Source organism: Drosophila biarmipes, chromosome 3R, assembly GCF_025231255.1.
Source record: "Drosophila biarmipes strain raj3 chromosome 3R, RU_DBia_V1.1, whole genome shotgun sequence".
Classification (NCBI taxonomy): Eukaryota; Metazoa; Arthropoda; class Insecta; order Diptera; family Drosophilidae; genus Drosophila; species Drosophila biarmipes.
Window position 1 is genome coordinate 7879991 of NC_066616.1, and position 24967 is coordinate 7904957.

The window sequence follows — 24967 nt, forward strand, 5'->3', positions numbered from 1 at the left end:
AAGAATTTTTTCACACATTAAGGTTAAAGTCAGAGAAATTATTTTATTAGCATATTAAAGTCTAATATTTAAACTATGTTTTATAAAAATTTCATCTAAAAAAATTTTGATTAGCAGTTGGCAGCCAAGCTCCGTAGGCGCCTCTAAGAAAATACGTTTTGCGGTGTACAGCATAACTCGTTACTGGATCATCAGAAAAACAAAAACAAAAAATTATTTATTAGTTTAAATGTTTCCGAAGGTAACTACAACGAGTTTATTTTTTGATTATTGGTAACACTTTGAAATCAAAAATAATCACTAAAAAACATGACGTCAGTACCTGCGGATTTAGGTAAAACAACAGTGTGCCCGATTACAGAACGATCGGTACATTAGTTTTCGAAGGAGAGTGTACGGCGACTTAAAAAAACTCACTTTTCAAGAGACCAATTTAAAGTTATGGCCACTAGAAGACCGGCCTGGACCGCCCCTCGTTCAAATCTTCTCATCTTTTTTTTCAATTTTTGTCCGATGACATAAAGTTTTACATTTTATATTAAAAAATTAAATACCACACCTCCTTAAATAGGTTAAATAGTAGTATTAAGCAACTGAAAAGTAGTAGAAAAAGAGAGTAGCAATCGATAAATTACGATAAGCCTACCGATGTTTGCCTGCTCATAGCTACGCCGACCCCACTGTCATCACTAAAAACAGGAGATTGCGTTGGTTGCGTGGGAAGTTGGCGTTAAATCCGGAAAACTAAAGTTATCCTTAAGACTTGGATCCAGTTTTGGTAAGATTATAGCAACCTGGCCTTATCAAGAAGTATAACACGCAGTCAGCAATATTTGACGGGCGCGTTATCGCTCATTTCGTTGATCGCCGGCGTGTATTTTGTTGTGTTTTATAGAGCTGATTAGAACATCAGTGACTATAATATAGTGGAAATGTATTTAATAGATTATAGTTCTGTAAGCAGGGCAATGCACCGAAATTGTTTACATGGGAAATTAGCGCGCGCACGCCCCGGTGACGTCACACCTCATGCTCCCAATCCCCAAGCGATTTAACCCTTTTGAGGGCGTTTGGAACTACGCACACCGCGTTCTGAGAGGGAGCTGGATTCAGACCGAACTATCAAGACCCTTCTGAGGAACTAGTTAGTCGTGGTATTCAGCACTCCCCTTAGTCTACCACTTTCGAAACTAAGGATAGGAACCTTCTGCCTTTCTGTATCCAAAAGTTTGGTCATAGTTTTTATCAACGTGTGTCACATGTTTTTGCTGTGATTCATTAAAATTTATTTATAAAAAATGTTATCAGCATTTATGTTTTGGAAAAACGTTTATTTTCATGTTTGTATTTGATGGAAAGGAAAAATTAGTTGTTAATGTGGAAAGAGTACTTGTTTGTGCTAGGAATAAGTTTAGAGTCCGATGAAGGGTATGAGTGATTCTGATCTCGAACCTTAAGACTCTATTCTTTTCAATTGACGTCCAAGGAACTACCACGTAAGGCATCTGGTGATCAGATCAGGAGATAGCGAATTGTCCAGCGTTTAATTCCATTCAAATGCACACATTCGTACACATTTTAAGCTCATCTTTCAACTGCGCACTTTGAGAACACTTTTATTTGATACACATATTTCTTTATGGATGTACAATATGTCTTTTTTGTAATGGCAAATATTGTGTTTAATAGAACCTGGGTTTCTAATACTGATTTACAAGTCAAGGTTGTAAGCGCAACTTAACCTTCCTAAGCTTTGGATTGCATATTCTTTTGCCGCGGGCCGTACGGCTGGGCATTTCGTCATTTACCGCGATGACATAAATACATATGCATTAGACGGTAGCTGAGAGCCTATACGTTTCAGAAACAGAAACTCGCGTGTCACGCAACCTCATCTTCTGAAGTTTTGAAACAAGAAACGATATGCAAAGCAGCCTGTGTTTCTGTCCGTCCTTAGTTGAATATGTAAAGTTGTCGGCCGAGGAGTTTGTCTTGCCAACTGGTTTGGACCGGCCAAAGTACAAGAACCGTAAAATTATCTCGAAAACCGATTATGGGAGGCCAGGTGGATTCACGGCTAACCCATTATCTCGCAGAGCCGGCAAACAGTGGGGAACATCGATTAGATTGGCTAAAATAACCATCCCAAACCTGCAGTGGGATCCAAAGTGCGAAGGCTGACCCTAGCGCCGATGTGCTGGCCCTATTTTTACTCACCTTACTTTTGGCAATTGTAAGTGTGTTGTTGACAAGCCTGTTCGCAATTTACTCGAAAACTTCGCCGCTTTGTATCGGATTCAATTACTCACTTTGGGTATACATAAGATAGAGGCTCGAGTTTCGCAAATGTTTACAATTTCGCGAAGATTAGGACCGTAGATTGGGCTACGTGCATGCCGGTAATCTGGGCAACCAGGGAGAAATAGCCACAAACTGCACACGGCGGCGGAGAAAAGCTCTGACGCTGTCCCGCCGATTTGCCTAATCGATTTGTTTTCGTTTTGGCAAGTGTGCGGACGGTTGGTCAGTTCAAATCGAATTCGCCTAGTGAGTGGACGTGTGCTCTTGGCACTCCTCCGCTGAAACAAAGTGCAAATAGATTGAAAACGCCAAGAGACCCAGCCACAGGTTTCGGACAACCGACTGTGCGTAGTGGAAAAGTGCGAGTTTGAAAAGCTGAATCCGGGCCTTTTTGGAGAAGCAAACAGGTTGGTTTTCCAGCTTCTGGCCACTTGTTGAGCCATTGCAACAGGATTTATACACGTTTCCCTGGGGCCAGTGCTTACGTAAAACAGCCAGAGGAGATCGAGAAAGGCTACTCTGCGCAAGAGTTTTCAAAGGCTGCCAGCCTAGACTTGTGACTTTCGGTTTCGGGCCCTCTGGCTCTTCGGTCTTAGGTCGAGCTTAAGTAGGTTTCTTCGCCTCTCAAGGTTCCAGTTGAGCTGCACTGTTTATCGGAAGGTTAGGCTTTGGTTTCTTTTAAGACCCTTGTGCATTGTGACTTAATTAATTCCGTCCAAGGGCAGTCGAAAGTTCTGTACCCGGCACCACACTCACTTCATCCGTGCCTCTATATGTTCCTGTTTGACTTTTAATTAGGCCGAGCCATTTCTCTTTTTTTTACGGTGAACGAACTTTGACTGCAATTATAGATGGATACGCTTAAATTGCAAATTACATGCTTCGAATTTACCAGAAAACATTTGTCACTCCTCTGCGCTACAGTTCGCATGTCCGGCAAGCAGGTTTTTCAGTTACAGTCTATTTGTCAAATTAGATAAAGTGCTAATATTAATTGCCAGATATAGGCTAAAAACAAGCGACCGACAACAGAACGAGAACGGTACTTAGAAAAATACTTAACGACTTGAGTGAAACACATGTTTTTTAGTGGTGGAGTGAAAATATTTCGAATTTTAAAAGGCTAGATACATACATAGGGTTTAGTGACAATGGGACAACTAGTCATTTGCTAGAAATATAAAAACTAGCACAAATTGTTAAAATAATAATATTTTATGATCTAAAGCCGCAAAAGTGCTTTAGCTCTTTTTGAAGCAACTCAAGCAAAGCATTTGACTGCACAGCCGGATAAATTTGCAAAAAAAAGAAAGAATTACCTCATAATTAACTTATCTAAATACAAAGTGTTTTTATTCCAAGGGCATGATTTAGATATGTCCGACGTAAATATTGTATGCTAATTTTAGTCTTCTTTACTCTTAAAAAACAGATTAACCTGAAAAGTTTTCAAATAATTTTTAAAAATAATTTTTGTTTCTAGTTAAGCACTTTACTTACAAGACCTACAGAACTCTGCGAAGGTTTTTTCTGCGTGTAATATCTCATAGAGCATCACGCTCTTGCAGCGTGATAACGGGTCGCAAAAATAACAAAAGCAAAACTACTCTCTCCCCCTTTTGGCTGGCCCTCCGCCCGCTCCCCAGCAAGTTCCTCGCCTTTATACCGCTCTCTTTCCCTCTCATGCAAGCTCCCACGCTTTCAAAAAACTGAGCAAAAGTAGGGGCCACATCGCATTTCAAGTTCAATGCGTGTCTCTGATAAATGGCCAGTGTTTGCTGGCTTCGTCTCTGTTTGCTGGCTTTTCGGTGGTTGTTTTTACCGGTTTTCGGCCGCATTCGCTTACTGTGTGGCCTCTCCCTGGTCCCCAAAAAGAGACGTCTGCTTTGTTGACATGTTGGCGGCATTAGCTTTTCTCTCACTATCTCTGGCCCTTTCTTGCGCCATGCTAAAAGCTTTCGCCTGTGATCTGCTGTTCTTGCATTACAAGTGTGTGCGAGTGCGGAATTCTTGTTCTTTCTACCATACTTCTCGATGAGCAGGGGCTTAGTCAGACTACAAAAGCAGAAAGGGGCTCAAAAAACCATTAAAAAAATGGTTTCAAAAATAGTACTACTGCTGAAACACACACATGTTTGAAATAAAATGTCTAAGTATTTTTCATTCTTATAGGGGGTTAAATGTTTTCCAAGGAATAGGCCACTCAGTCAGTACGATCCCCCTGGTGACGCCCCTGCCCTACACTTCCCCAATTACCTTTCTGGTGTCTATTCCCCAAGCATCGTATGATTTCTAAGCTCTGGCCGACCACAAGGGTTCACGTGTTTAATTGGTTGATGTTCCCATGCCAGGGTTCGAAGTACCCGACCGGCCACCTGTGCAATAGCCACTTGTGTGATGAAACCGCAATTAGCAGGTGATTCACATGTGCTGGTTGCCCACAGATTGAGCTGGCGTTGATAAGGGCACGCGGCCGTCACGCGACAGGGGTGGTTAAGGGCGGCCGATTCGCCGATACCGATTAGATTTGCGGCCGCGTCTAGACTTTGCAAGCCCAACCCTGACCCCAGCAATATGTGGGTAAAAATGGCCAGCATCTAATCTGCCATAAGAAGCCCACACCCATACACACCAGCACACCTGCGAAAGCTCGCGAGCGAGCTTTTGCCAACCGCCGCGGTTCTTCGTCGAGCGAAACTGTGGCACATCAGTTTTGAAACCGCAGCTAAGCGGAACGGCTTGACGTTAGCTCCTAGCTGGCGAAACCGAGGCGAACAAACATATTTTGGCTGTAAACCAGGTAGAATAACAACAAGAAGTGGGCGGGTGGGCGTGCGGGATGTCTCAAGTGCAGTTCGTCGAACGTGGACAGGTGTTGCCTCTGCGGTTCCTGTTAATTGGGCAAATTCCGTCGTTCGCCCGTGCTCTGTGGGTGTCTGTGTGTCTGTATATCAAGGCATGCTAGGCTGATTGAGGCAGGAATTTTCCACGAAACGTGACATCGCAGCAGCGTTTGCACCCTAACCTTGAGCCAAGGTTCCGTTCTGCGCGGCTCCCAGTGACCCACAAAACACATGTTCCACATCCACGGCCACCTGCACCTGGTGCGCTGGTTCCCACACGCCGGCTCCTTCATTATTCATGCTGGGCTGTGCGAATCCTGGCACAAGGACGCGCCGCCAGCACTTATTGATTTTTTTCCAGCATTAGCTGATTAAAAACGAATCTCGCATTAGGCAAGAATTTATTATCAAAGGGTGCGCGGTGGCTCGACCACTTGAACACCTCGGGGTCGGGCCATAAAGAGCTGCTCGGCTTCACCTCCCCAAAGCGTGTCAAGTTCAGCTGGCTGGCTAATTGCCCAAGCCACCAAGTTGGCTCACACAATAATGGCTCTTTTGTTGATTTCGTTACTAAAGTGATGTTTATTTTCCTCTTTATGTTCCTAACCGACAACAGTTGATGCAAGATGCCGCCCAACGCACAAGCCGGTGCCCAGTCCATCACGGACTCGCTGCTCGCCGCGGCTAGTGCCGCCGCCGATTCGGAACAGAGCCCCACCAAGCTGCAGGAGGACTCCACCGGAGTGCTCTTCGAGTGCGATGTGGAGACCACCGACGGTGGACTCGTCAAGGACATCACTGTGCTGAAGAAGGCCGAGAGGCGCCGCCTGAAGCTCGTCTGGCGCAACATCATCGCCTTCGGATACCTCCATTTGGCGGCTCTCTACGGCGCTTACCTCATGATCACCTCGGCCAAGTGGCAGACCTCTCTCCTAGGTGAGTCCATAGTACTTAATAAATTCTACTTAATTGGTATTCGCCCCTTTTTAATTATTTTAAATCGAACGTTTCTTAAACCTGTACTTACAATATTGTTTTTTTTTTTACAATAGTTACTATGAACTGGGACTCATACTTCACAGAACTTTCCTTAAAAATTGACCATCAGTCCAAAGGTCACACTAATAAAAAAATTAATTACTCAATTAAAAAAGTTACTTAGAAGCCCACTTCACAGAGTGAACTTCCTCGACCTTTGAATAGTTAAAAATCTTTAAATCACTTTCTTAAAATAATAGCATTTAATTTGTTAGGGTTCCTTCACATACGTATATTAAATGTTGTTTACTAATGGAAAGTTTTAAAATACAACGCATTTGCTAAATTAACTTAGTAAGACTCTGTTGCCATCTTCCTGTCGCGTGCCAGACTCTCGAAAATACGGGGTTATCTACGGCTTCGGCCCTGATAACCTTCGCAAAGTGGTTTTTATGGAAGTCCAGACGTCCAAACATGGCACAGACTGCTGATCGGCCTTTCCATTAATGCGATTACCTCTACGTGCTCATGCTTGATTTGATCGCGAACCAAATCACCTGGTATTAAACTTGAAAATCATCCATTGTAAAAATGATTCTGCCTATATTATTCGTATTATAAGACATATATTTATTCATCAGCACATTAAATTAGAATATCTTTACAATACAAAATTAAAATGTAAATTGTAACCTGCTAACCAAACTCGTTTGATCATTTTAGCTTATGTCTTATACGTCGTTTCTGGCCTGGGCATCACTGCTGGTGCCCATCGTCTGTGGGCGCATCGCTCCTACAAGGCCAAGTGGCCCCTGCGCTTGATTCTGGTCATCTTCAACACCATCGCCTTCCAGGATGCCGCCTACCACTGGGCTCGTGACCATCGTGTGCACCACAAATACTCGGAGACCGATGCCGACCCCCACAATGCCACCCGTGGTTTCTTCTTCTCGCACGTCGGCTGGCTGCTGTGCAAGAAGCACCCCGACGTGAAGGCCAAGGGCAAGGGAGTCGATCTATCCGACCTTCGTGCCGATCCCATCCTCATGTTCCAGAAGAAGTAGGTTTCCACTAGAACCATTAAGAAAGAGGCCTTTGTTAATTTAAACATCTACTTTTTTATAGATACTACATGATTTTGATGCCCATTGCCTGCTTCATCATTCCGACCGCGGTGCCCATGTACTTCTGGGGTGAATCCTTCATGAACGCCTGGTTCGTGGCCACCATGTTCCGCTGGTGTTTCATCCTGAACGTAACCTGGCTGGTGAACAGTGCTGCCCACAAGTTCGGCGGCCGTCCCTACGACAAGTGAGTGTTGATGATACGAACGACATTAGGGACAAGTACTTACAAGCTTAAACTACTTGCAGATTCATTAACCCCTCGGAGAACATCTCTGTGGCTATCCTGGCCTTCGGCGAGGGATGGCATAACTACCACCACGTCTTCCCCTGGGACTACAAGACGGCCGAGTTCGGCAAATACTCGCTAAACTTCACCACCGGCTTCATCGACTTCTTCGCCAAGATCGGCTGGGCCTACGACCTGAAGACCGTGTCCTCGGACATCATCCAGAAGCGTGTGAAGCGCACCGGTGACGGAACGCACGCCACGTGGGGATGGGGAGACGTGGACCAGCCCAAGGAGGAGATCGAGGATGCCGTCATTACACACAAAAAGAGCGAATAGGCAGGCTCAGGGCTGAGGGTTGAGGCTGAGGGTTTAGAAGAAATCAATCAAATTCAAATTAAGCAAGACAAAACATAATTTTCCATTTTGCGTTCCGCGGAACGAACTTCCTAATAGATCAAGTGAAGCCCATTAAATTAATTCTAAGATAAAACGTTGAGGATAACTGTTTGTTGTATCTCGAAATCTTTATACCGTCTGTGTTAAACCAGCTCTGGAAATGTTTTTATTTCGCTCTGGCGTTGCTTTTTAAGAGAGCCGCAAACTAACTTTGTATTTATACATGCATATAATTGCTTAAACCTGGATATTGATGTACAATAGACGGCAATTGGAGCTTTTCATTCACTGTTATCTCGATGTCACTTTGAAATTTGCGAGAAATTTTCAGTTAAAGAATATAAAAATTTATACAAACAATGGAGGAGAACTTTCCGTTTCCAAGAGAAAGAAATACCTGCAAATGAAAGATTTTAGTATTTAGCGTAAGCCAAAAACACAAAAAGAATTATCAAGGAACTAATATATATAATATATAATAAACGATCGCTGTTAGAACACTAAAAGCACCTTCACGTATACATATGATATTTCCTTAAATGTTATCAAATAAAATGGGAAAATGCCTCTGGGAAAGAAACCCCAGTAGGCTTTTCCATAACCTGAAAATGTCTAAATGCTTATGACACTACATTACATTCAGTTGTACCACACATTTCTAACGTAATAGAACCAAAAAAAAAAAAACGAATCAAAATTAACGCATTGGTTAAATCATGGACTTTTTTACGGTTCCCAAAAAGATAAATCGTAATGTTCTCAAGGCTCTCAGCATCCTCCAATCGTCTCGAACCGATTTTGCGCGCTTAAATGATATCACTCGCCAGGTGAAGTTCCAAATGCGCAACTGCGTTCCGGTCGCCAATATAGAAGACGTCGTAAAGGAGTCCCTGTGCACCTTGGCCAAGCTGGGCATTCTAATGCGGCTTGGAGTGTCCAAATATGCTCTTTCCTATCCAGTTTTCTGCCGCTTGGGAAGGGCCCTGCCCAATCCGAACACCAATGTGCCGGGTAATCCCGGCAAGCCTTTACGCCGGGCAGTGCAGGATGCTGTAAGTATGGCCCGATCCAATCAGTAACGAAAAAAAAGTGAATTTTTCATGACCCTGACTTTAAATTAATAAATATATCATGAGTTATAATCATTAAATTTGTTTTTCAGCGTCGAAAGAAGAGTAATGGACACTTGGACCCATGGAAGCCGGCCACCAAGCTAATAAGTGAGGAATCCCTTTCTGGGGATGAGATGGACAAGATTCGTAAAAGAATGCGCACCAACACCAAGCGCATTCAGAAGAAGAAGAGGGAAGTCGCCCATCCCCAACCAGGCCCCAAGCAGGTGCAGAAAGAAGAACCGGATGTCCCGGCGGAGGTTGATTTTGTGATCAGGGATCCAAGACCACTTTTCGGCCCTTCAGGATCCACTACACCAGATACCCCAGTTCCGAGTGGTTCAATCAGTGGCCAACGCAAACGTTCACCCCCAAGGAAGTATTCACAACTCAACGCCCATATCCCAGTTGTGTCAGAAACGTCTTTGCGCGCCGGAAGTTTTAATGCGCGAGTTTCTCAGGATATGGCGGCTGGCGTTTGTCGTCATGGGTTCTCAATAACTCCCAGGAACCTAAGCAGAACGTCGGCAATTAATATCAAACAGGATCTAAATGAGGTAAATGAGGTTGGGGGATCTGATCCTATCGCCGTGGATGTGAGGTCAGCCGGGTACACCTCTGGCCTGGAACCAAATGTGGAAAATGCCTCCCTAATTGGGCTCTGCGGCAGTCCTCTTAGCTTGCTCCCGGAAGTCGATGAATACGTAATGCAATCGTTAGTCATGGATGAAGATCCTTTACCTTATTTACGTGGAGCTCTAATACCCCTCGAAGAGCAAAATAAAATATGTCAAGTTCCCGTATCCACGCCTCGAGAACCGAGCCCCCAAGAATTCCAGCAAATCGATGTCTTACACGAGCCAAAGCGCACCATTCAAGGGGCACCAAACGCAGACATGCTAGAAGTCCCAAATACCATTTTCGAAAACGCTGAGAATAAACCATGTCAAGATCATATTCCTTATTCAGAAGATTACAATGCACATCCTTTAAACAGGTCTATTTCTAACGGATTTGTAACTTCTGTTTCCCAAGACAACCCACTTTCGACCGATGGACAAGTCAAAATTTCGCAGTCGCTCAATATTGAAACTCAACGTTTGTCAATCTTAGAAAAGTTGAGTCGCAGCGCATCTGAATTTGACTTTTATAAATGATTTTTAAATTAATAAAACCAATCGAGTGTCCGCGCCCACATTGAACTATCGATAGTTGGTATGCGTGATTGTTGTCGGAAATCCCGCTTACGACTTTGCCAGTGTGTTGGTGTTTTCTCTCTCGTTTCCGCTCTCAGATTTGGTTTTCTTAGTACGCTACCTAAGAGAGAGAGTGTCCGTTGACTAAGAGATGCTCTTGGCATAAGAAGTATATAATAAACATTTAAATGGTATATTACGTTTATAGGTTAGTTAAATTAGTATTCCGTTCTTAGAAAATGTATATGAAAAAATTAAAAAATTCTTAGCTTGGAAAATACACATAGTTGCTTTGTTCACATACTTTTAATATAAAAAAAATATATTTATTTTTCGACACTTCATTTACTTGCACTTCTTCAGATCACGTTCTTGAAGTCCCTGAGGTAGGGCATTCAACAGTCGGGTTAGCACTTTACTTGGGAGTACCCTTATTAGCGCGCTACCTCTCGAAGTCTTGTTCCATTCAACTCTCGGTCGTCGACGCGTAAACATTGCATTTACCATTTGTGCTCAGTGTTTTGCTTTGGGTTTTTGCGTGTTTTGGTTGTGTGTTGTGTTTTAGCCACTTGCTTTGGGTTATATTACGTTGCTGTCGCGAAGTGCTGGACAGATGCTTGCAGTTGGATCTGCCTTCCGTCGGAATTCCTAGGGTTTTTACTAGATTTGGAACCGAGAGAGTCGCAGTTCACGCCCCCTCTCTCGCGACGTCGTCGAATGCAAATGCAGTGCGCGCGGCAAGTTAATTGAAGTCGATTTGATTGCACCCGTGGCGGGAAAAGATACAGAAGCGAGGGCTGCAGAACGGCATCAGGATGGACTTCAAGTTCCTGATGATACTCATCCTGGGCTTCGGCTTCATGTTCGTCTTCACGGCGTTCCAGACCATGTGTAACATAGAGGTAAGTCGCCTCTCCGCTCCTCTCCCGCTCTCTTCTCTCCGTTCTCTGGCTGTGTGTATGCGTGGGCGTTGGTGTTGTTGTTCCCGACATCCTTGCCATTGGACCTTCGTCCTTGTCCTTGCCAATAGACATCGCAGTGCCCTTGCCACCCCACAGCCCGCCATCGCACCGCCCAACCGCCCACAACGCCCCCGCGTCACAGGATGTTATAACGCTGCCGCCACTCACTGCCGCTCTTGCTCGCTCGTAAATTACCCCTGATTTGTGGCGGTGTAAAGTGGCGGGGAGTTGCTTATTATTACGATTTAATGTACTGCTCCAAAGGTCACCAGTCATTCGGCGACCATTGTTCGCCGTGCCTGTGTGGAGCACATCTGAGTGGGGCCTCAATTGATAAGGAACTCGCATCATCAGTCATAGAGCAGTTATCGTTTGCAATGCAAACAGAGCTGGAAAGCTGACCCCAATAGGTCTCTCTTAACATTCTTTAAATGGTTACTTACTGCTCTATGGCTGATGATAACTTCTCAAAGGGGAATCATGGGTTTTAAAACATGTTGAACTGCAGTAAGTGTAGAAGTAACACACTTACTGCAGTTCAACATGTTTTAAAACCCATGATTCCCCTTTGAGAAGTTATCATCAGCCATAGAGCACTTATCGTTCATAAGGCGGGAGCAGCTATAGAGCCACACGTAACCAGAGAAGTTGACCCCAATGGGGAATTACGACTTTCTCAATTTTTCTACAATTATTTCTCTTTAGCCCACACTTTCTTGGGCTGAGAAAGTTATATAAAAGGGTTTTCCTTACCGAAGTGAAGTATATTAAAGTGTATAAGAGATTATTTGTTATAAATCCAGTGACTCATGTATCAACTTTTATTCTACCGAGTAAAAACAAACAAAAATGTGTAGCAGAGATGATAATAGAATCCAGTTTCTACCAACAATGAACGATATTTTGCTTAATTTCGTTAAAATATATCAAATATTTATATGTAGTGCTCAGCTCTTAGATCATCGATTTATGCAAATTCCACTGAACTAGAATCAGTATTGTTTCCCAGAACCAGCTGATAACAACCCCATTCATAGATAGTTTTGGGGGCACACTCCAATATAATGATATATAATGATATATGACAGCGATTACCTAATTAATATTTGCCAATAAACACTGCGGATTACACTTATTGGTATTGATAGGCAAAGGTAGATCTACGTTGACGCGTTCATTGACTGGTTGCATTATAACGGCTAACTGCGATGACTGTTTATTGTCAGTAATAAAAGCCGTAAGATCAAGGCCAACCGCAGGCAAAAGCGAAACCAGAAAACAGACTTATATACCTATTTTTATACTATATACCCCTTCGATCAGTGAGTGCGGATTCATTAACCAACTGGATTGTCGGGTATGCGAAAAAAGCGTTCTTGCCCGCGTTTATCTCGTCTTATTACGTATGCGCCGCTTTTCTGTTATGTGCGAAGCTCAGAAACCCAAACTGACCACCAAATGGTCTGTGTCATTGTTTTGCAAACAGCTCATTTTCGACGCATTTTGTTTAGTTCAACGCACTGTGTGAATACCTTCTTATAAACACCACAAAAATGGCTTTGAAGCGTTGAATTTGTCCCTTTAATTTTATTTTTTGCTGGCTTTCTTAATGGTTTTATTTTGGTATTTCAGCGCTGCAAGCGGCGCATGCGCAACACATTTTTTCTGTCTTGGTGCCTGCCCTCCAGTTATTGTTTCTTTTTATAAACAATTTACTACGGCAGCACCAACAAAAGCAAAAGTGGCTCGGAATTCCAATCAGGGCGTGCTTCGGCGTAGTTAACTGAATTCATAGACATCACGCGGAAAAACGAATAGCTACAAAGGAGGTTATTAATCAATCTTATCATTTAATGCTTTCCCAAAAGGTTTATAGTACTAAATCATTTTAGTGATTAGATCTTGTCTCGAGTACTTTTGCCAAAATTATGTATTCAAATGGGACTATGTGAGATGATTTTATTGACAATACATCTTTAACCAACCATAAAGTTAAAAAAAAGAGTTTCCTGTAATATAAAATTATATATTTTACAAAACTGCGCATAACGTTTTATTTAATTTTTCCTGAGTGTAGTTAGCCAAACTTATAGACCAACAATCGATCGATCGGCCCGTATTCCGTGTCCATTAGAGAGCAATTTTGAAGCGAGGCCTTGGCTCATATGGTGCAATCGTTGGAGTGGCACAGAACACTTTCGGAGACCGCTGGAACCGCTTTCCACCCGATTGCGCAATCGATATCAAACGCAAAACGCGTCGAGCAAAACTCTTTCAATGTCATTGCAATTGCAACCCCCTCCACGCCCACACAGTTGTCAGGCTCAAGGCCACGTCAGCAATAAACTAACCCACGTTGACCAACATACATATGCACACATCAGTTTGGCCAAGCCGGTGGGCGACTGCCGGGGGGAGGCGAAGCGCCTGCGCCCAGACGGTTGCACAACAACAAACCGAAAAGTGGGTGTGCGCCGACGAGCCCACCACTCACTGCCCGAATCCAAATCCAAATCCGAATCCGAGTCCGAACCACCTGACCCCCACCGCCCAGAAAACCACCTTCTCCGCCAGCAGTCGTGTGCAATGTCTGGCCGAAAGAGCGGAAAATCAAGTCTAGCTTGGCGAGACCAAGTTTTCTGGATACCCTATAAAGTTACGATGCTCTCTGAGAAAATGGGGATTTTCAAACTCTCGGAATTCCCAGATAATGGTTTAATATTTTAGAAAATTAAAAAATGAGAGGGTATCCTATTAATAATTGTTTTTAAAAATGTTTATAATTGTTATGTCATAACCCCCAAATTATGAAATTCAACTATTAAAAGATTTTATTAAAAATTCGAAAATAACCAATTTGAACACAGGGTTTTTTTTTGTAACATTTTTTATGAAACATCCAAAATGAGGGTACTACGCATAAACAATTTAAAAGTTTTTCTTGTGAAAGTACAAGATCTAAGTAGACTTTCTAGTACCCCTGGTTTGTAAGAAAGTCGATCTAGTTGTCCCACTAAAATAAATCAACAAAGCCAGAACTTACAAAACAATAACTATCTAGCCTTGGTCAACGCATTCACTGCAACAAAATGAAGGAATACTTCAGGAAGAGCATTGATTTCGACGTCGATCGCAGCCAGGAGCTGGGCGACTTTCGGACCTATGGATTCATGAAGGCAGTCAGGTCGGACACCCCGATCCCGGCGGCCCAGAAGAAGCTCAGTGCGACCACCCTGACGGAGAGGTTGCACTCGATACACGGAAGGGTGTCGTTGAATATGAGCGAAAGCGAGGCGGGATCAGGCGGACCCCCATCCACTTTGGCCTCAGTGATCTCCATCCCGCGTCAGTCGAAAATGCCCTCCTTCGAGATGAAGCGGAAACAGTTTGACGAGGCCGAGTTCACCATAACGCGAGGCAAGGTACTGAGTGACCAGACGCATCCCGAAGACGCGGGCGAAACCATTGCCTTTCGAGATCCGGCCCACGCGAGTATGGAAGAAATCGAGGCGTATTGCAACAGAATGCACATCAAGTTTGCCAAATGATGCGATTACCTGTTATATATTTTCGTATTATTCAGCAACCTTTATTTCCTTTACCATTAGTTAAATCAAATTTGTCTAGTTACCAGCAAACAAAGTGTCACCTAACAACTAACACGGCAGTTGGCAATATATAAATATACATATACGCAACAAAATGGGTCATTACTTTAAGAAGGATATCGATTTCGACGTTGATCTGAAGAGGGAGTCGTTGGATGGACGCACCTACGGATTTATGAAGACCCTGAGGTCGGACACGCCCATTCCCATGGCCCACAAGAAAATCGGTTCTTCAACCCTGTTGACCAGGCTGAGAACGTGGCACGACACGGTCGTAACAATTGATGGTAGTGATTCTGAATCCTCGGGAGAACAGGGTTCTCTGGCCTCAGCGGCATCGCCGAATGGTCGATCTCATTCGTTGACTCCCTTCGAGATAAAACGTAGGCTTTTTGACAAGGCCGAGTTCACGATAACACGAGGCCAAACACTGAGTGATAATATCCATCCGACCCATTCGAGATCGAAAATCAATATGAAAGATACTGAAATGGATTATATGGAGGACTTGGAGGCGTACTGTCGCAAAATGAACATAAAGTTGGCCAAGTAATCAACCAATTTCCTACTTTGTGTACAGATTCTAAGACTATAAATAAAGCTGAAGATACTGTGTTAGGTATTCTCCATTTTAAATTTGAAGGGAAAGTCATTATACCTTCTGTAAGGAAAGACATACGAAACTTGTTTCGCATTTTTGAGGTTTTCGTGAGTCGTGCCAGTTTTTTGCGTAACATATAAACAAAGCCAAGTGACGTTGGGTTTAATCAGTACATTCTCCTGGGTTCCTCGTACGCACGTTGCTTTCTTTATTGCATTTCGACTTTCTTTCGCCTCTTTGCACACAAATTGACCCAATTCTCCAGATAGGCGGTTTATATGTCCGTCGATCCAATAATAAAGAGATCATCAACAAATTTTCATTGAGCTCCATTGGTGGTGATAAGGAATACTTGCACTTGAAACTCGAGATTTCTTGTCACCACCGTCTTTCAGTCGTCTGTGTCACTTTGCTTTTCATGTTCTCCTACACCAGTGCCATAAACATTATTTAGCCCGAGTTTTAATGTAGGTGGGTAGATGGTTTCATAGCCAGTCAGAACATCTGTGAAACCCCAAAAGTGGCTCTAAGCACTTTCCATTGAGAGACTTACGAACAGTTCCTGACTCCTCAAGGGCACTGAACGACGAATTCAATATTTCCTGGCAAATCAGTTCCGCTTCGCGAATGCAGACCATTAAGTTATCTACTTTCACTTACTGGTAGCCCCCTAGTTATTAAAATTTAAGTTCAGGCTTCTCTGTAGAGCTCTTTAAAGCACTATCAGTTAGAGCTCTCAAGTTGGACTTCAAAATGGGAACGAGGACTTAGTGGATGCAGCTAGAAATCGAAATCATGTCAGAGTCCGAATTTTTGCCAAGATAACTTATCAATCGGTCGTTCTCCGAGATGCGTTCTTGGGAATGGAAAATTTTTAAACTCAACCATAAACACGTTTCGCATGTGCAGCTTGTAATTTTCCATTGACATTCGCAAGAATTGTAAAGCTGCACTTGAATCTAGTTGCAGACAAGGTTCCGATTGGGTTCATTTTTTCAGCAGTTGTTTTTTATTTTAATGTATCAATTTATGCGAGTTAAAACCACTTCATTCGGTTTTATAGATACATGAAAGTTGTTTTAGTCAACTCTCAATAGCTTTTCTTTCTTCTTCGGCTTTGTAGTTTTTGGAAAATCGAAATCGAAATTCGAAAGATACAAGATGGTATTAATATTAAACGATAGAAGTTCGAAATAAAACTCAAATTAATGTGTCTTATTTATGAGGTTAATGATTTTAGTTCTTGAGAATGTATCAAGAAAGTCCTGGTTACACAGTTGATTTATAATAACTACAATCGCAACCCCAGAGTGAAAGTATTCCCAAACCAACTCTGATTTAATTACATTCTATCCGCTTTGCTGGGGTTTCTGGAAGATGTATTTTGCCTCCAAAACGTATCCGGACAGGAAATACCTGTATAGTGTGTACTTGAACCGCGAACACGTTTGCCGTATAACATTTAAAGAAAAACAATAAACAAACGCGTTGCTGCCGGTTCATTGGCATGCAGTCGTCAAAATGTGTCTGGCACGTTTCCAAAATGCTAATTATGTCACTTTCCGATCCTATGTGCCCGCAGAAAACCATTCTGGACAGCATTTCCCAGGAAGATGACACCTTTAAGGGAGAGGGCTACACCAGCCTGGCCATTATCTACCTGTTCTTCTCGCTCTCCAACTGGCTGGCACCCTCGTTCATCTCGTTCACCGGTCCGCGAGTGGCCATGGTCGTGGGAGCACTGACCTATACGTGAGTCGATCCCCAATCTTTTTTGTGTGGTCAATAAAGTTTGGTGACTTATATACCTTATCCAATTGCAGGGCCTTCATGATCACGTTCATGTTCCCATCCACGGTGCTGCTGTACGTGGGCAGCGCAGTGCTGGGACTGGGTGCCTCCATCACCTGGACGGGCCAGGGAACCTATCTGGCGCGCTGCAGTGAATCCACGACCATCTCCCGCAACTCTGGCGTCTTCTGGGCCCTGCTGCAGTGCAGCATGTTCATCGGCAACCTGTTCGTCTACTATCAGTTCCAGGACAAGACCAGGATCGACAAGGAGACACGGAATCTGGTCATCGGCGTGCTCACCGTGATCGCCATTCTCGGCATCGTATTCCTGGCCGCCCTGAGGTTCATGGCCGACAATGCCGAGCACGACAACGAACTGGAGCAGAAGCACACGGGCTGCGGACAGGCCATCTACGCGTTGAAGTCCGCCGGACAATTGTTCCTCACCAAGAAGATGCTGCTCCTCAGCATGGCCTTCTTTTACACAGGTTGGTAAAAGTACCTTAACAAAACCTTTTAAAAATATCAAAATAATTAGGGGTATCCCTAATCATACTCATAATGATATCATTGTTATTGTACTGGCTATATCCTAACATTTACAGGTCTTGAGCTGTCATTCTTCAGTGGCGTTTTTGGATCAGCCATTGGATTCACCACGAAAATAGCCGAGACCCCGAAGGAGATCGTTGGCCTGGTGGGTATTTGCATTGGAGCCGGCGAGGTCTTCGGCGGAGGACTCTTCGGCATACTGGGCAACAAGACGACGCGCTATGGACGCGATCCCATCGTGATCGCCGGCTACGTGATGCACATGGCGGCCTTCTTCATGACGTTCATCAACCTGCCGAACAGCGCACCGTTCAAAGATACCACCGATATATCCTACCTGGATCCGCCCAGAGCCAGCATTGCGCTGATCTGTGCCTTCCTCCTGGGCCTGGGCGATGCCTGCTTCAACACCCAGATCTACTCGATGCTGGGCGGTGAGTATGTGAACAATGCCGTGGGCGCCTTCGCCCTGTTCAAGTTCACCCAGTCGGTGGCGGCGGCCATCAGCTTCTTCTACTCCTCGCACTTCGGACTGTACGTGCAGCTGGGCATCCTGGTGGTCATGGGCACCATCGGCACCATCGCTTTCGTATTCGTCGAGTGGGGCTTCAAGCGGCAGCACCGCGAGCAGGAGGCCTTGGAGAAGTAATCCCGCCCGATATCGTAGGATCTAGAGTATTAGATGCAGGTTCTCGTTAGGGCGTTAGGGCCATGTGGCCACTTGTCCGTGTTTATTGAAATCCTCGGAGTGCTTTAAATCCGTGCGACTGCGTCGTCTTCCTAGACAATAACTAATAAGTGTTGTTGCGCGCTATTGTTGCTATATATACGTATTTTAATGTTGGCATTCCAAAACGTAATTGTAATCTAGTTGTCTATGTTTTTATATGTGTGTATTGTATATGTGCGTTTATTTATTTTAAGCAGCTATTGTGCAATTGTAAATAAGTAAACCACAGATTTGGAGTATTATAAGAAATATATAACGAATTTTAAGAAACTTGACGGTCTTTTAGTATGGCAATTTGGTAGTTTATTTTGGCCTTCATTTACCACATTGTTTTCGAATAAACGAGACAAAAGATTTAAAATGTGATATTTTACATGATATAAACTTTTTAAAATTTTCAAATTCACATTTTGGCCGTTAAGAATCTATATTCGATTGTAAAGTATTCGATACTTCAGAAAATCGATGAGGCCATGGGCATCGATAGGCACAGGAACATTCACGTTGTCCATCGCTAATAAAAAACTACTCGGAATTTTAGAAAACTTTGATAAAACCATGAAAAATGGCGAAGAATAAGTCAACGGTGTACCTGGGATATGAGGATGAGGAGGTCACGGCCAAGCAGCAGCAGTTCCTGAACAGCTGCACCAACAAAATAGGCGGCACACCTGTAAGAAGGGCGATTACTGGACTGCCGCCGAGACAGCTGATAATTGAAATTGATTTTTACCCACAGGATTGGCCCAGACACGAGGTGACCATTCCGTCATGCCCGCTGTGCGGAGCAGTGCGTCCGCTGATCGTGCAGATGTACGCGCCGCTGGACCGCTCCCAGTTCCATCGCAGCCTCTACGTCTTTGGATGCATGAGCCCCGCGTGCTCGCAGAATCCCAAGAGCTGGGTCTGTGTGCGCACCCAGCACCTGGATCACCAGTTCGAGGTGATCAGTGAACAGTCGCCCAAGGCCACGCCCACTGGCAAGCAGAACGTGAAGAAGAAGGGAAAGTCCAGCGGATTGCAGGCGGTCAACTGGTGCAGCGGAGCGGACGACTGGGGCGACAGTGGCAGTGGAGGCGTCGAGGTGGCCAAGACCAATTCCGTGGCCTTGGACGAGGCCATGGACATCACCGCCGACGATGAGCAGAATGAGAGGAACGGCAATGTGCGACCCAATGCCCTGCAGTACGCCAAGGTCAAGGCAGACATTCAACTGGATGAACCAGTCAAGCTGGAACAGGTGAAGGGCGGCGGTGATGAGGACGAAGACGAGGATGAGAGCACGTCGCTGGAGAGCGACCTGATCTCGGGCTTCCATCAAATGGACATGGTGTCTCCCCAAAACGCCGACGATGATCCGAATGCCAACTGTGCAGCAGCCGCCGCTCCCAGTTTGGATGGAGCCGGAGCCAGTGCAGCCTCGGCAGCCGTTTATGCCGAGATTGAGGGTCCTGAAACGGATCTGGTGCTGGTCGACACGCCCAAAAAGCCGGAACGCGATCTCGTTGCCTTGTTGAAGCACACTTCCAGTTCGTTGTCGCAGATCAAGGATCTTACACTCAAGTCATACTACATTGCCGTGGATGTGGAGAGCAAGACGCAGGTGGAGGATTATGAGAACTATGGCGGCGCACTGTCCATGGACCATATACGTGATCTGTACCAGGAGTATAAGCTGAGGGACGGAGACGCGGCTCATTCACCCACAGGCGGTGCCTCCGGGTCTGGGGAACCGGGCGAGGAGTTCGAGTCCTACGAAAAATCCCTGCCAGCCCATGGCGACATAGTGTTTCACAACTTCATCACTACCATCCAGCAGAATCCGGGCCAGTTGTTGAGGCAAGCTCTGAATTTTATCATATTAGTTTCCCTTTTACTTACATGCATTTGCTTCAGGTATTCCCGGGATGCGCTGCCGCTGCTGGTGGCTCCGCTGACGGAACCCCTGCCCAAGTGTCAGAATTGCAAGGGCGAGACCATCTGCGAGGTGCAGCTGCTGCCCACACTCATTCCCAAACTGCGGTTTCAGGTGAACGGCTGTAATGCGCCCATCGAGTACGGGAACGTGCTGGTCTTCACCTGCCTCAAGAGCTGCTGGGACACGCCCGACCTGATGCGCTACGAACAGGTTGTGGTGCAGTCCGAATCTTAGAGCGGCGTCCGGCCATTATCCAAAGCCATTAGACCCCTTCGCTGTAGCTGCTACGGTTGCAGACTGGTGCAACGAATTTTAAACTGCAGAGGAAAAGCTAAGCTTCTCGATTGTCCTAGGAAGATTTTATGCTCTAGTTGTTAAGAACGTTGTAAGCTTTTAGACACTCCGATAAGGATAGTTGCTAATAATATCTCGTTATTTCCACTCCCCCTCTAACAGGGTTTCAAATCTTAGTGTTTTATTTCCCCTTCGCAGGAAGCTTATCTAACTTAGGCTAAAGGCGCATCGGCATCCAAGTGGTAGCTCTTCACAGTTGAGAATCTCAGCGGCGGATATTTCGCCTCCGTTAGGTCAAACTCGGAGCTGGTGTCCACCTTGTTGCGCTTCTGCACGAGCGTGTAATGTGACCACACCAACTGGGCGCAGCGCCGCTTGGACGCTGTGATGCGCAGTTCGATCAGGAACTGGGAGGAATCCTCCTCCACTGGCATGATACTGCCGCGTCTTTGTCGCAGGTGACCCGGACCTCGAGACTGCGACTTCTGCAGCACCAGGGTGACTGTGCTGCCGAAAAGCCGGTAGCGACCTCGTAGTATTTCCGGCCTCAGATTGTGTAGATTCTTCAACTTGGATACACCCTGCGCCGGCTCATCGGCGCTTGTCATCATCAGCACCTTGCCATCGGGCATGAATCGAATGTAGCGATAGTACTCGACCAGTTGTATAGGCCGGTAGAACTGATCCTGGAAGCTGTTCTCGCCCATTCGCAGGTACGTGGTCTTGCTGATGTAGCAGCCGTTGAAGAGCACTCGCTCCCTACGGATGAACATGTCGCGCCAGGAGTAATAGGCGTTGCTGATGTCCGAATCCTGGGCCTCCAGGGTTCCAACGTTGTGGCCCCATACTCTGTAAATGAAAGCTCAATCATTAGAAAATAAGTAATTCGGATAAAAGAGTGCCTTACTTGACACAGGCTAGCCTCCAGAGTTCCTCATCCCTGGCGTACACATAGAACCCCTTGGACACGGCGGCACACTGTTCTAGCGATCGCATGTCCAGTTGGGCCGAGACCACCCAGCGGAGGATGCGCATCACAATCTCGGGCGGCAGGTCGGCAAAGTGTAGACCAGTGATCAGCACACTGGCATCGCGGCTGGACGCAATCATCTTGCCGTTGTAGATGTTGTCCTGCCGAAGGTCCTGCTGGAACTTCTCATACAGGTTGTCGACGACCTCTTCACCGCCCTCCGAAGCATCCGGCTGACCCAGATCCAGTTGCTTGGCCAGATCGCTGGCCAAATTGTGGTACTTCTTGCCAGCATCGCCGCTGCTTAGCTTGTGCTGCTCGTAGAACCTGAATTCGATGTCCGGAACTATCTGCGTGGCCTTCCGGTAGTAGGGCAATGCGTCGTACACCTTGCCACGCTGCTCCAACAGCACGGCGGTCCGGTAGAGGCTCTCCGCCTTGGCCTGCAGCAGATCAGCTTCGCTGAGGTTGGAATTGGCCGCCGTAAGGGCATCCCCGGCTTCAGATCGTGCCCGGGATGCACTATTCATGTGACCTTGAAGCTCCCGCTGCCAGTTCTCCCGGAACTCATCCAGTGCACTAGTGCCGGAGACCGTTTCCAGTCCAGGCGCCTCGCCATCCGAGTCCACATCCGACATGGCTTGAAGTAGAAATAGTCTGGAAATGGCAAACAGAGCGTAAAAATAGATTCCTGCGCATTTATCTGACGCAATTTCTAACCTGAAAGGTCTTAGTACTTAGTACTCTTGGAAGATGGGGGGAACGGGGCGGCCAAAATGAAGCTTATAATAAAGGGCCGCGCGTACTGCTGACCTAGGCGCTTCACCCCAGAAATTCGAAGTCGTTTGCAACTGGGTGAGCAACATGTGGCCATTGGTAAGACCCCAAAGATTAAGTTTATTCAGATAGGCAAAGGAGAACACTTCTACCTGTGTAAAGTTTATTTTTACAGTAGAGGTGGGGGAACAGCGATAGCATCGATGCTCAGCTGGGAATTATCGATACTTTTTAATTTTATTTACTCCCCTTATCAGCATTTAAAATAACTCACAATCCACAAATAAATTATGAGCTTGTAAAAGTATATTAAAAGTGTTTCGGTTGAGAGTAGAAAAGTCGAAATTAAAATAATTATTAGACTGTAAAATAATAACTGTTGATTCGAAATTAAATTTTTTTTTTGATTTTAACCAAGTTTTAAATTGAATCTGACTGATTTCTGATTGGATGAGTTATCGATAAGTTTCGATAAGCAGCTGACTCCAACGCGGTTCTGTTTTGTTTTGGTTTTCATTTGTTTGATCCGCACTATCAGCAGGTAAAAATAGTTGATATTAACAAATAAGTGACATTGATATGGAATTCTAGGTACGTCTGCAGGAACCATGTCAGCGGACTACTCACATCTGAGCTCCGCCATCCTGGAGCAGTGCTTCGGCAAGGTGGTGCAAGCGGTGGCCGATTGCCTCTTTACGGCCACCACGAGGACCCTGGGACAGATCACCAGTGCCACCAAGTTCTCGCGCAAGGAGGCGGCTCTCGCCCTGGCAGTACTCGTCAAGTACAGACTAGTGGACTTTGCCGCCTCCAAGCAGAATCCCTTCCTGGCGGAGTACTCCCTGCGGCGCGAGGATATCCTCTGCCTCCTGCGGTATCCACGGTGAGTTACAGTTCACATGTGTATACCAGGGCATCCTGTATAGGAATATTTACAAGGGTATACTTAATTATCCTTTGTTCAATGTCCATGCTTACACCTTTCATCTTTAGCTTTTAAAGTATCCAATAACATCTTCCAGCTACGTGCATCTGGTGCAAACCAAGTACGGAAATGTTGGTGCTTCCATCGCGGAGGAGCTGATCAACTCGGGCTCGGACACTGCTACTGGGATTCTGATCAAGTGCCTGGCCGAGGGCGAAAACAAGGCGGAAAGCCCGGAGTCCTACCGCAACACCTTCCTCCAAATGGTCACCGATCACTACATCATCAAAAGGCCAGAACTCTTAGTCGGCGACGACCAGGACGAGAATGTGCCGAAGTTCGAGAGCAACGAGTGCGATTTCTTCAGGCATCCCAATATTGACCTCCAGTTGCTGGCCAAGATACGAAAAGGAGAGGCTAGCTTGACGGAGGCCAAGGACAGCACCATGGTGTGGAACCTGAACTACGATCGTTTCCATCAGGACTTCCGCGACGCCATCATGGTGGATGCGATTGAGCGGAAGCTGGGCGAAAATGCTGCAGAATGCTTTCGATTCATATTGAAGATTATGTACAACACAACGGATCCGTGGCAGAGAGTATGTGGCAAGTTGTAAATACCTTCTTGATTTTATAATAATTCTATTCGTTTTTTAGAAACTCTCCAACCAGATAACTTTTGTGGAAATAAAACAGGCTATCGAAAGAAAATCAAACAACCTGGACCTTATGAAGTACCTGGACCAGTATATAAGCCTGATAAGTAGGTAAAGTCCGCTATATAATTGCAACACCTCACTTACTTAGTTTTGTAATTTTCAAGCTGACGACTCACTGGGATTCTTTCGGAGAGTGGGAGACATGGGTGGCGGAGTTTATGTAGTGGATATGGAACATGCCTTTGAGTCACTTGCCTTCGCTTGTGTTGAGTCTGTCATCACGGAACGCTTTGGATCAAAGGCAGCTCGAATATTCCGAGTTATTCGGTGCAAGAAATACATAGAACAGGAGGATCTGCAGAAGGAGGCAATGATACCCTCGAAGGAGGCCAAGTCGCTGGCATATAACTTGTTCCAGGAACAGTTTATACATGTCAAGATTATTAAGAAGCCGGGTGGAGGAAGTAATGGTCCCGCCAAAGCCTTCTATCTGTTCCAAGTCAAAGAAAAGGACGTAAGTTACGTTGTGTGTTAGTCAGAGTGATATTTGTAGTGTTATTTATGCATTTTAGACTGTGAGAATGTTGCTAGACGCCAGCTACAAGTCGCTTTATAACACAATAGAACGATCCAATTTTGAAAAAAATGAGCACAAAGGTCTCATTGAAAAATCTCAAAGATTGGATAGCATAGTTGAAACAATGAAGGAACGTGGAGAAACTGATGAATATATTGCAGAGGTAACTTATAGTTCTAATCACACATTAATAGATTTTTAATAGCGAAAATTCTTTTCAGATTGTGGAGACGTTCACGCCACCCGAGTGTGAGATCCTCAATAAGGTAAAAAACAGAATCAAGACCTTGTCGAAGGCAGAACTGACCCTGGATGATACTATCTTCCTTCTGCAAATGTATCAGCATCATTGCACTTCGCTACCAACAGGTATCCGAAAATTTAAATAAAAGGTATTGCTAGGAGAAGGGACTGTCTTA

General features: G+C 45.1%; 7 protein-coding genes and 1 long non-coding RNA gene across 11 annotated transcripts; 6 read left to right on the forward strand and 2 right to left on the reverse strand.

The window, feature by feature from the left end:
- The first annotated feature begins 683 nt into the window (after positions 1 to 683).
- LOC108027188 (acyl-CoA Delta-9 desaturase) lies at positions 684 to 8483 on the forward strand. 3 transcript variants are annotated; one of them, XM_044095540.2, is made up of 5 exons: positions 684 to 778; positions 5761 to 6080; positions 6846 to 7182; positions 7248 to 7433; positions 7496 to 8483. In XM_044095540.2, the coding sequence occupies exons 2-5, from the start codon at positions 5771 to 5773 to the stop codon at positions 7812 to 7814; spliced, it is 1152 nt and encodes a 383-aa protein (XP_043951475.1). In that variant the 5' UTR covers positions 684 to 778; positions 5761 to 5770; the 3' UTR covers positions 7815 to 8483. The 3 variants fall into 3 exon arrangements, with proteins under 3 accessions (XP_043951475.1, XP_016953978.1, XP_016953977.1); XM_017098489.3 differs by lacking the exon at positions 684 to 778 and adding an exon at positions 2524 to 2708; XM_017098488.3 differs by lacking the exon at positions 684 to 778 and adding an exon at positions 5000 to 5101.
- Positions 2625 to 3905, reverse strand: LOC127011588 (uncharacterized). Its single transcript, XR_007764684.1, has 2 exons — positions 3194 to 3905; positions 2625 to 3140 (listed from the first exon to the last, which is right to left on the reverse strand). It is a non-coding gene; the product is annotated as an uncharacterized LOC127011588 (long non-coding RNA).
- An 87-nt stretch (positions 8484 to 8570) lies between the features above and the next one.
- Positions 8571 to 10188, forward strand: LOC108027000 (uncharacterized). The gene is made up of 2 exons (XM_044095539.2): positions 8571 to 8926; positions 9037 to 10188. The coding sequence occupies exons 1-2, from the start codon at positions 8591 to 8593 to the stop codon at positions 10141 to 10143; spliced, it is 1443 nt and encodes a 480-aa protein (XP_043951474.1). The 5' UTR covers positions 8571 to 8590; the 3' UTR covers positions 10144 to 10188.
- Positions 10189 to 10640: 452 nt separating this feature from the next.
- Positions 10641 to 18698, forward strand: LOC108027187 (UNC93-like protein MFSD11). The gene is made up of 4 exons (XM_017098487.3): positions 10641 to 11084; positions 16936 to 17105; positions 17177 to 17634; positions 17752 to 18698. Exons 1-4 carry the CDS (start codon positions 10998 to 11000, stop codon positions 18345 to 18347), a joined length of 1311 nt encoding a protein of 436 aa, XP_016953976.1. The 5' UTR covers positions 10641 to 10997; the 3' UTR covers positions 18348 to 18698.
- On the forward strand, positions 14108 to 15394 carry LOC127011587 (uncharacterized). The gene has a single exon (XM_050889155.1). The coding sequence runs from the start codon at positions 14234 to 14236 to the stop codon at positions 14690 to 14692; it is 459 nt and encodes a 152-aa protein (XP_050745112.1). The 5' UTR covers positions 14108 to 14233; the 3' UTR covers positions 14693 to 15394.
- Positions 18699 to 18835: 137 nt separating the features above from the next.
- On the forward strand, positions 18836 to 20811 carry LOC108027184 (programmed cell death protein 2-like). Its single transcript, XM_017098485.3, has 3 exons — positions 18836 to 19101; positions 19168 to 20267; positions 20325 to 20811. Exons 1-3 carry the CDS (start codon positions 18994 to 18996, stop codon positions 20578 to 20580), a joined length of 1464 nt encoding a protein of 487 aa, XP_016953974.1. The 5' UTR covers positions 18836 to 18993; the 3' UTR covers positions 20581 to 20811.
- Positions 20779 to 22566, reverse strand: LOC108027186 (F-box only protein 9). Its single transcript, XM_017098486.3, has 3 exons — positions 22331 to 22566; positions 21548 to 22267; positions 20779 to 21489 (listed from the first exon to the last, which is right to left on the reverse strand). The coding sequence occupies exons 2-3, from the start codon at positions 22246 to 22248 to the stop codon at positions 20853 to 20855; spliced, it is 1338 nt and encodes a 445-aa protein (XP_016953975.1). The 5' UTR covers positions 22249 to 22267; positions 22331 to 22566; the 3' UTR covers positions 20779 to 20852.
- Positions 22567 to 22860: 294 nt separating this feature from the next.
- LOC108027387 (DNA-directed RNA polymerase III subunit RPC3) lies at positions 22861 to 24955 on the forward strand. 2 transcript variants are annotated; one of them, XM_017098822.2, is made up of 7 exons: positions 22861 to 22928; positions 22979 to 23270; positions 23410 to 23911; positions 23970 to 24075; positions 24136 to 24485; positions 24544 to 24711; positions 24770 to 24955. In XM_017098822.2, the coding sequence occupies exons 2-7, from the start codon at positions 22996 to 22998 to the stop codon at positions 24935 to 24937; spliced, it is 1569 nt and encodes a 522-aa protein (XP_016954311.1). In that variant the 5' UTR covers positions 22861 to 22928; positions 22979 to 22995; the 3' UTR covers positions 24938 to 24955. The 2 variants fall into 2 exon arrangements, with proteins under 2 accessions (XP_016954311.1, XP_016954312.1); XM_017098823.3 differs by having other exon boundaries at positions 22872 to 22928; positions 22991 to 23270.
- The last annotated feature ends 12 nt before the right edge of the window (positions 24956 to 24967 follow it).

Coding starts and splice junctions, on each gene's coding strand:
- LOC108027188 (XM_044095540.2), top strand. CDS start 5,771: ATGCCGCCCAACGCACAAGCCGGTGCCCAGTCCATCACGGACTCGCTG. Junction 6,081..6,845: donor GTGGCAGACCTCTCTCCTAG/GTGAGTCCATAG, acceptor TGATCATTTTAG/CTTATGTCTTATACGTCGTT. Junction 7,183..7,247: donor ATCCTCATGTTCCAGAAGAA/GTAGGTTTCCAC, acceptor ACTTTTTTATAG/ATACTACATGATTTTGATGC.
- LOC108027000 (XM_044095539.2), top strand. CDS start 8,591: ATGGACTTTTTTACGGTTCCCAAAAAGATAAATCGTAATGTTCTCAAG. Junction 8,927..9,036: donor GCCGGGCAGTGCAGGATGCT/GTAAGTATGGCC, acceptor TTTGTTTTTCAG/CGTCGAAAGAAGAGTAATGG.
- LOC108027187 (XM_017098487.3), top strand. CDS start 10,998: ATGGACTTCAAGTTCCTGATGATACTCATCCTGGGCTTCGGCTTCATG. Junction 11,085..16,935: donor AGACCATGTGTAACATAGAG/GTAAGTCGCCTC, acceptor ATGTGCCCGCAG/AAAACCATTCTGGACAGCAT. Junction 17,635..17,751: donor CATGGCCTTCTTTTACACAG/GTTGGTAAAAGT, acceptor TAACATTTACAG/GTCTTGAGCTGTCATTCTTC.
- LOC127011587 (XM_050889155.1), top strand. CDS start 14,234: ATGAAGGAATACTTCAGGAAGAGCATTGATTTCGACGTCGATCGCAGC.
- LOC108027184 (XM_017098485.3), top strand. CDS start 18,994: ATGGCGAAGAATAAGTCAACGGTGTACCTGGGATATGAGGATGAGGAG. Junction 19,102..19,167: donor ACAAAATAGGCGGCACACCT/GTAAGAAGGGCG, acceptor TTTTACCCACAG/GATTGGCCCAGACACGAGGT. Junction 20,268..20,324: donor AATCCGGGCCAGTTGTTGAG/GCAAGCTCTGAA, acceptor CATTTGCTTCAG/GTATTCCCGGGATGCGCTGC.
- LOC108027186 (XM_017098486.3), bottom strand. CDS start 22,248: ATGTCGGATGTGGACTCGGATGGCGAGGCGCCTGGACTGGAAACGGTC. Junction 21,490..21,547: donor TGGAGGCTAGCCTGTGTCAA/GTAAGGCACTCT, acceptor TTTCATTTACAG/AGTATGGGGCCACAACGTTG.
- LOC108027387 (XM_017098822.2), top strand. CDS start 22,996: ATGTCAGCGGACTACTCACATCTGAGCTCCGCCATCCTGGAGCAGTGC. Junction 23,271..23,409: donor TGCCTCCTGCGGTATCCACG/GTGAGTTACAGT, acceptor AACATCTTCCAG/CTACGTGCATCTGGTGCAAA. Junction 24,076..24,135: donor CCAGTATATAAGCCTGATAA/GTAGGTAAAGTC, acceptor GTAATTTTCAAG/CTGACGACTCACTGGGATTC.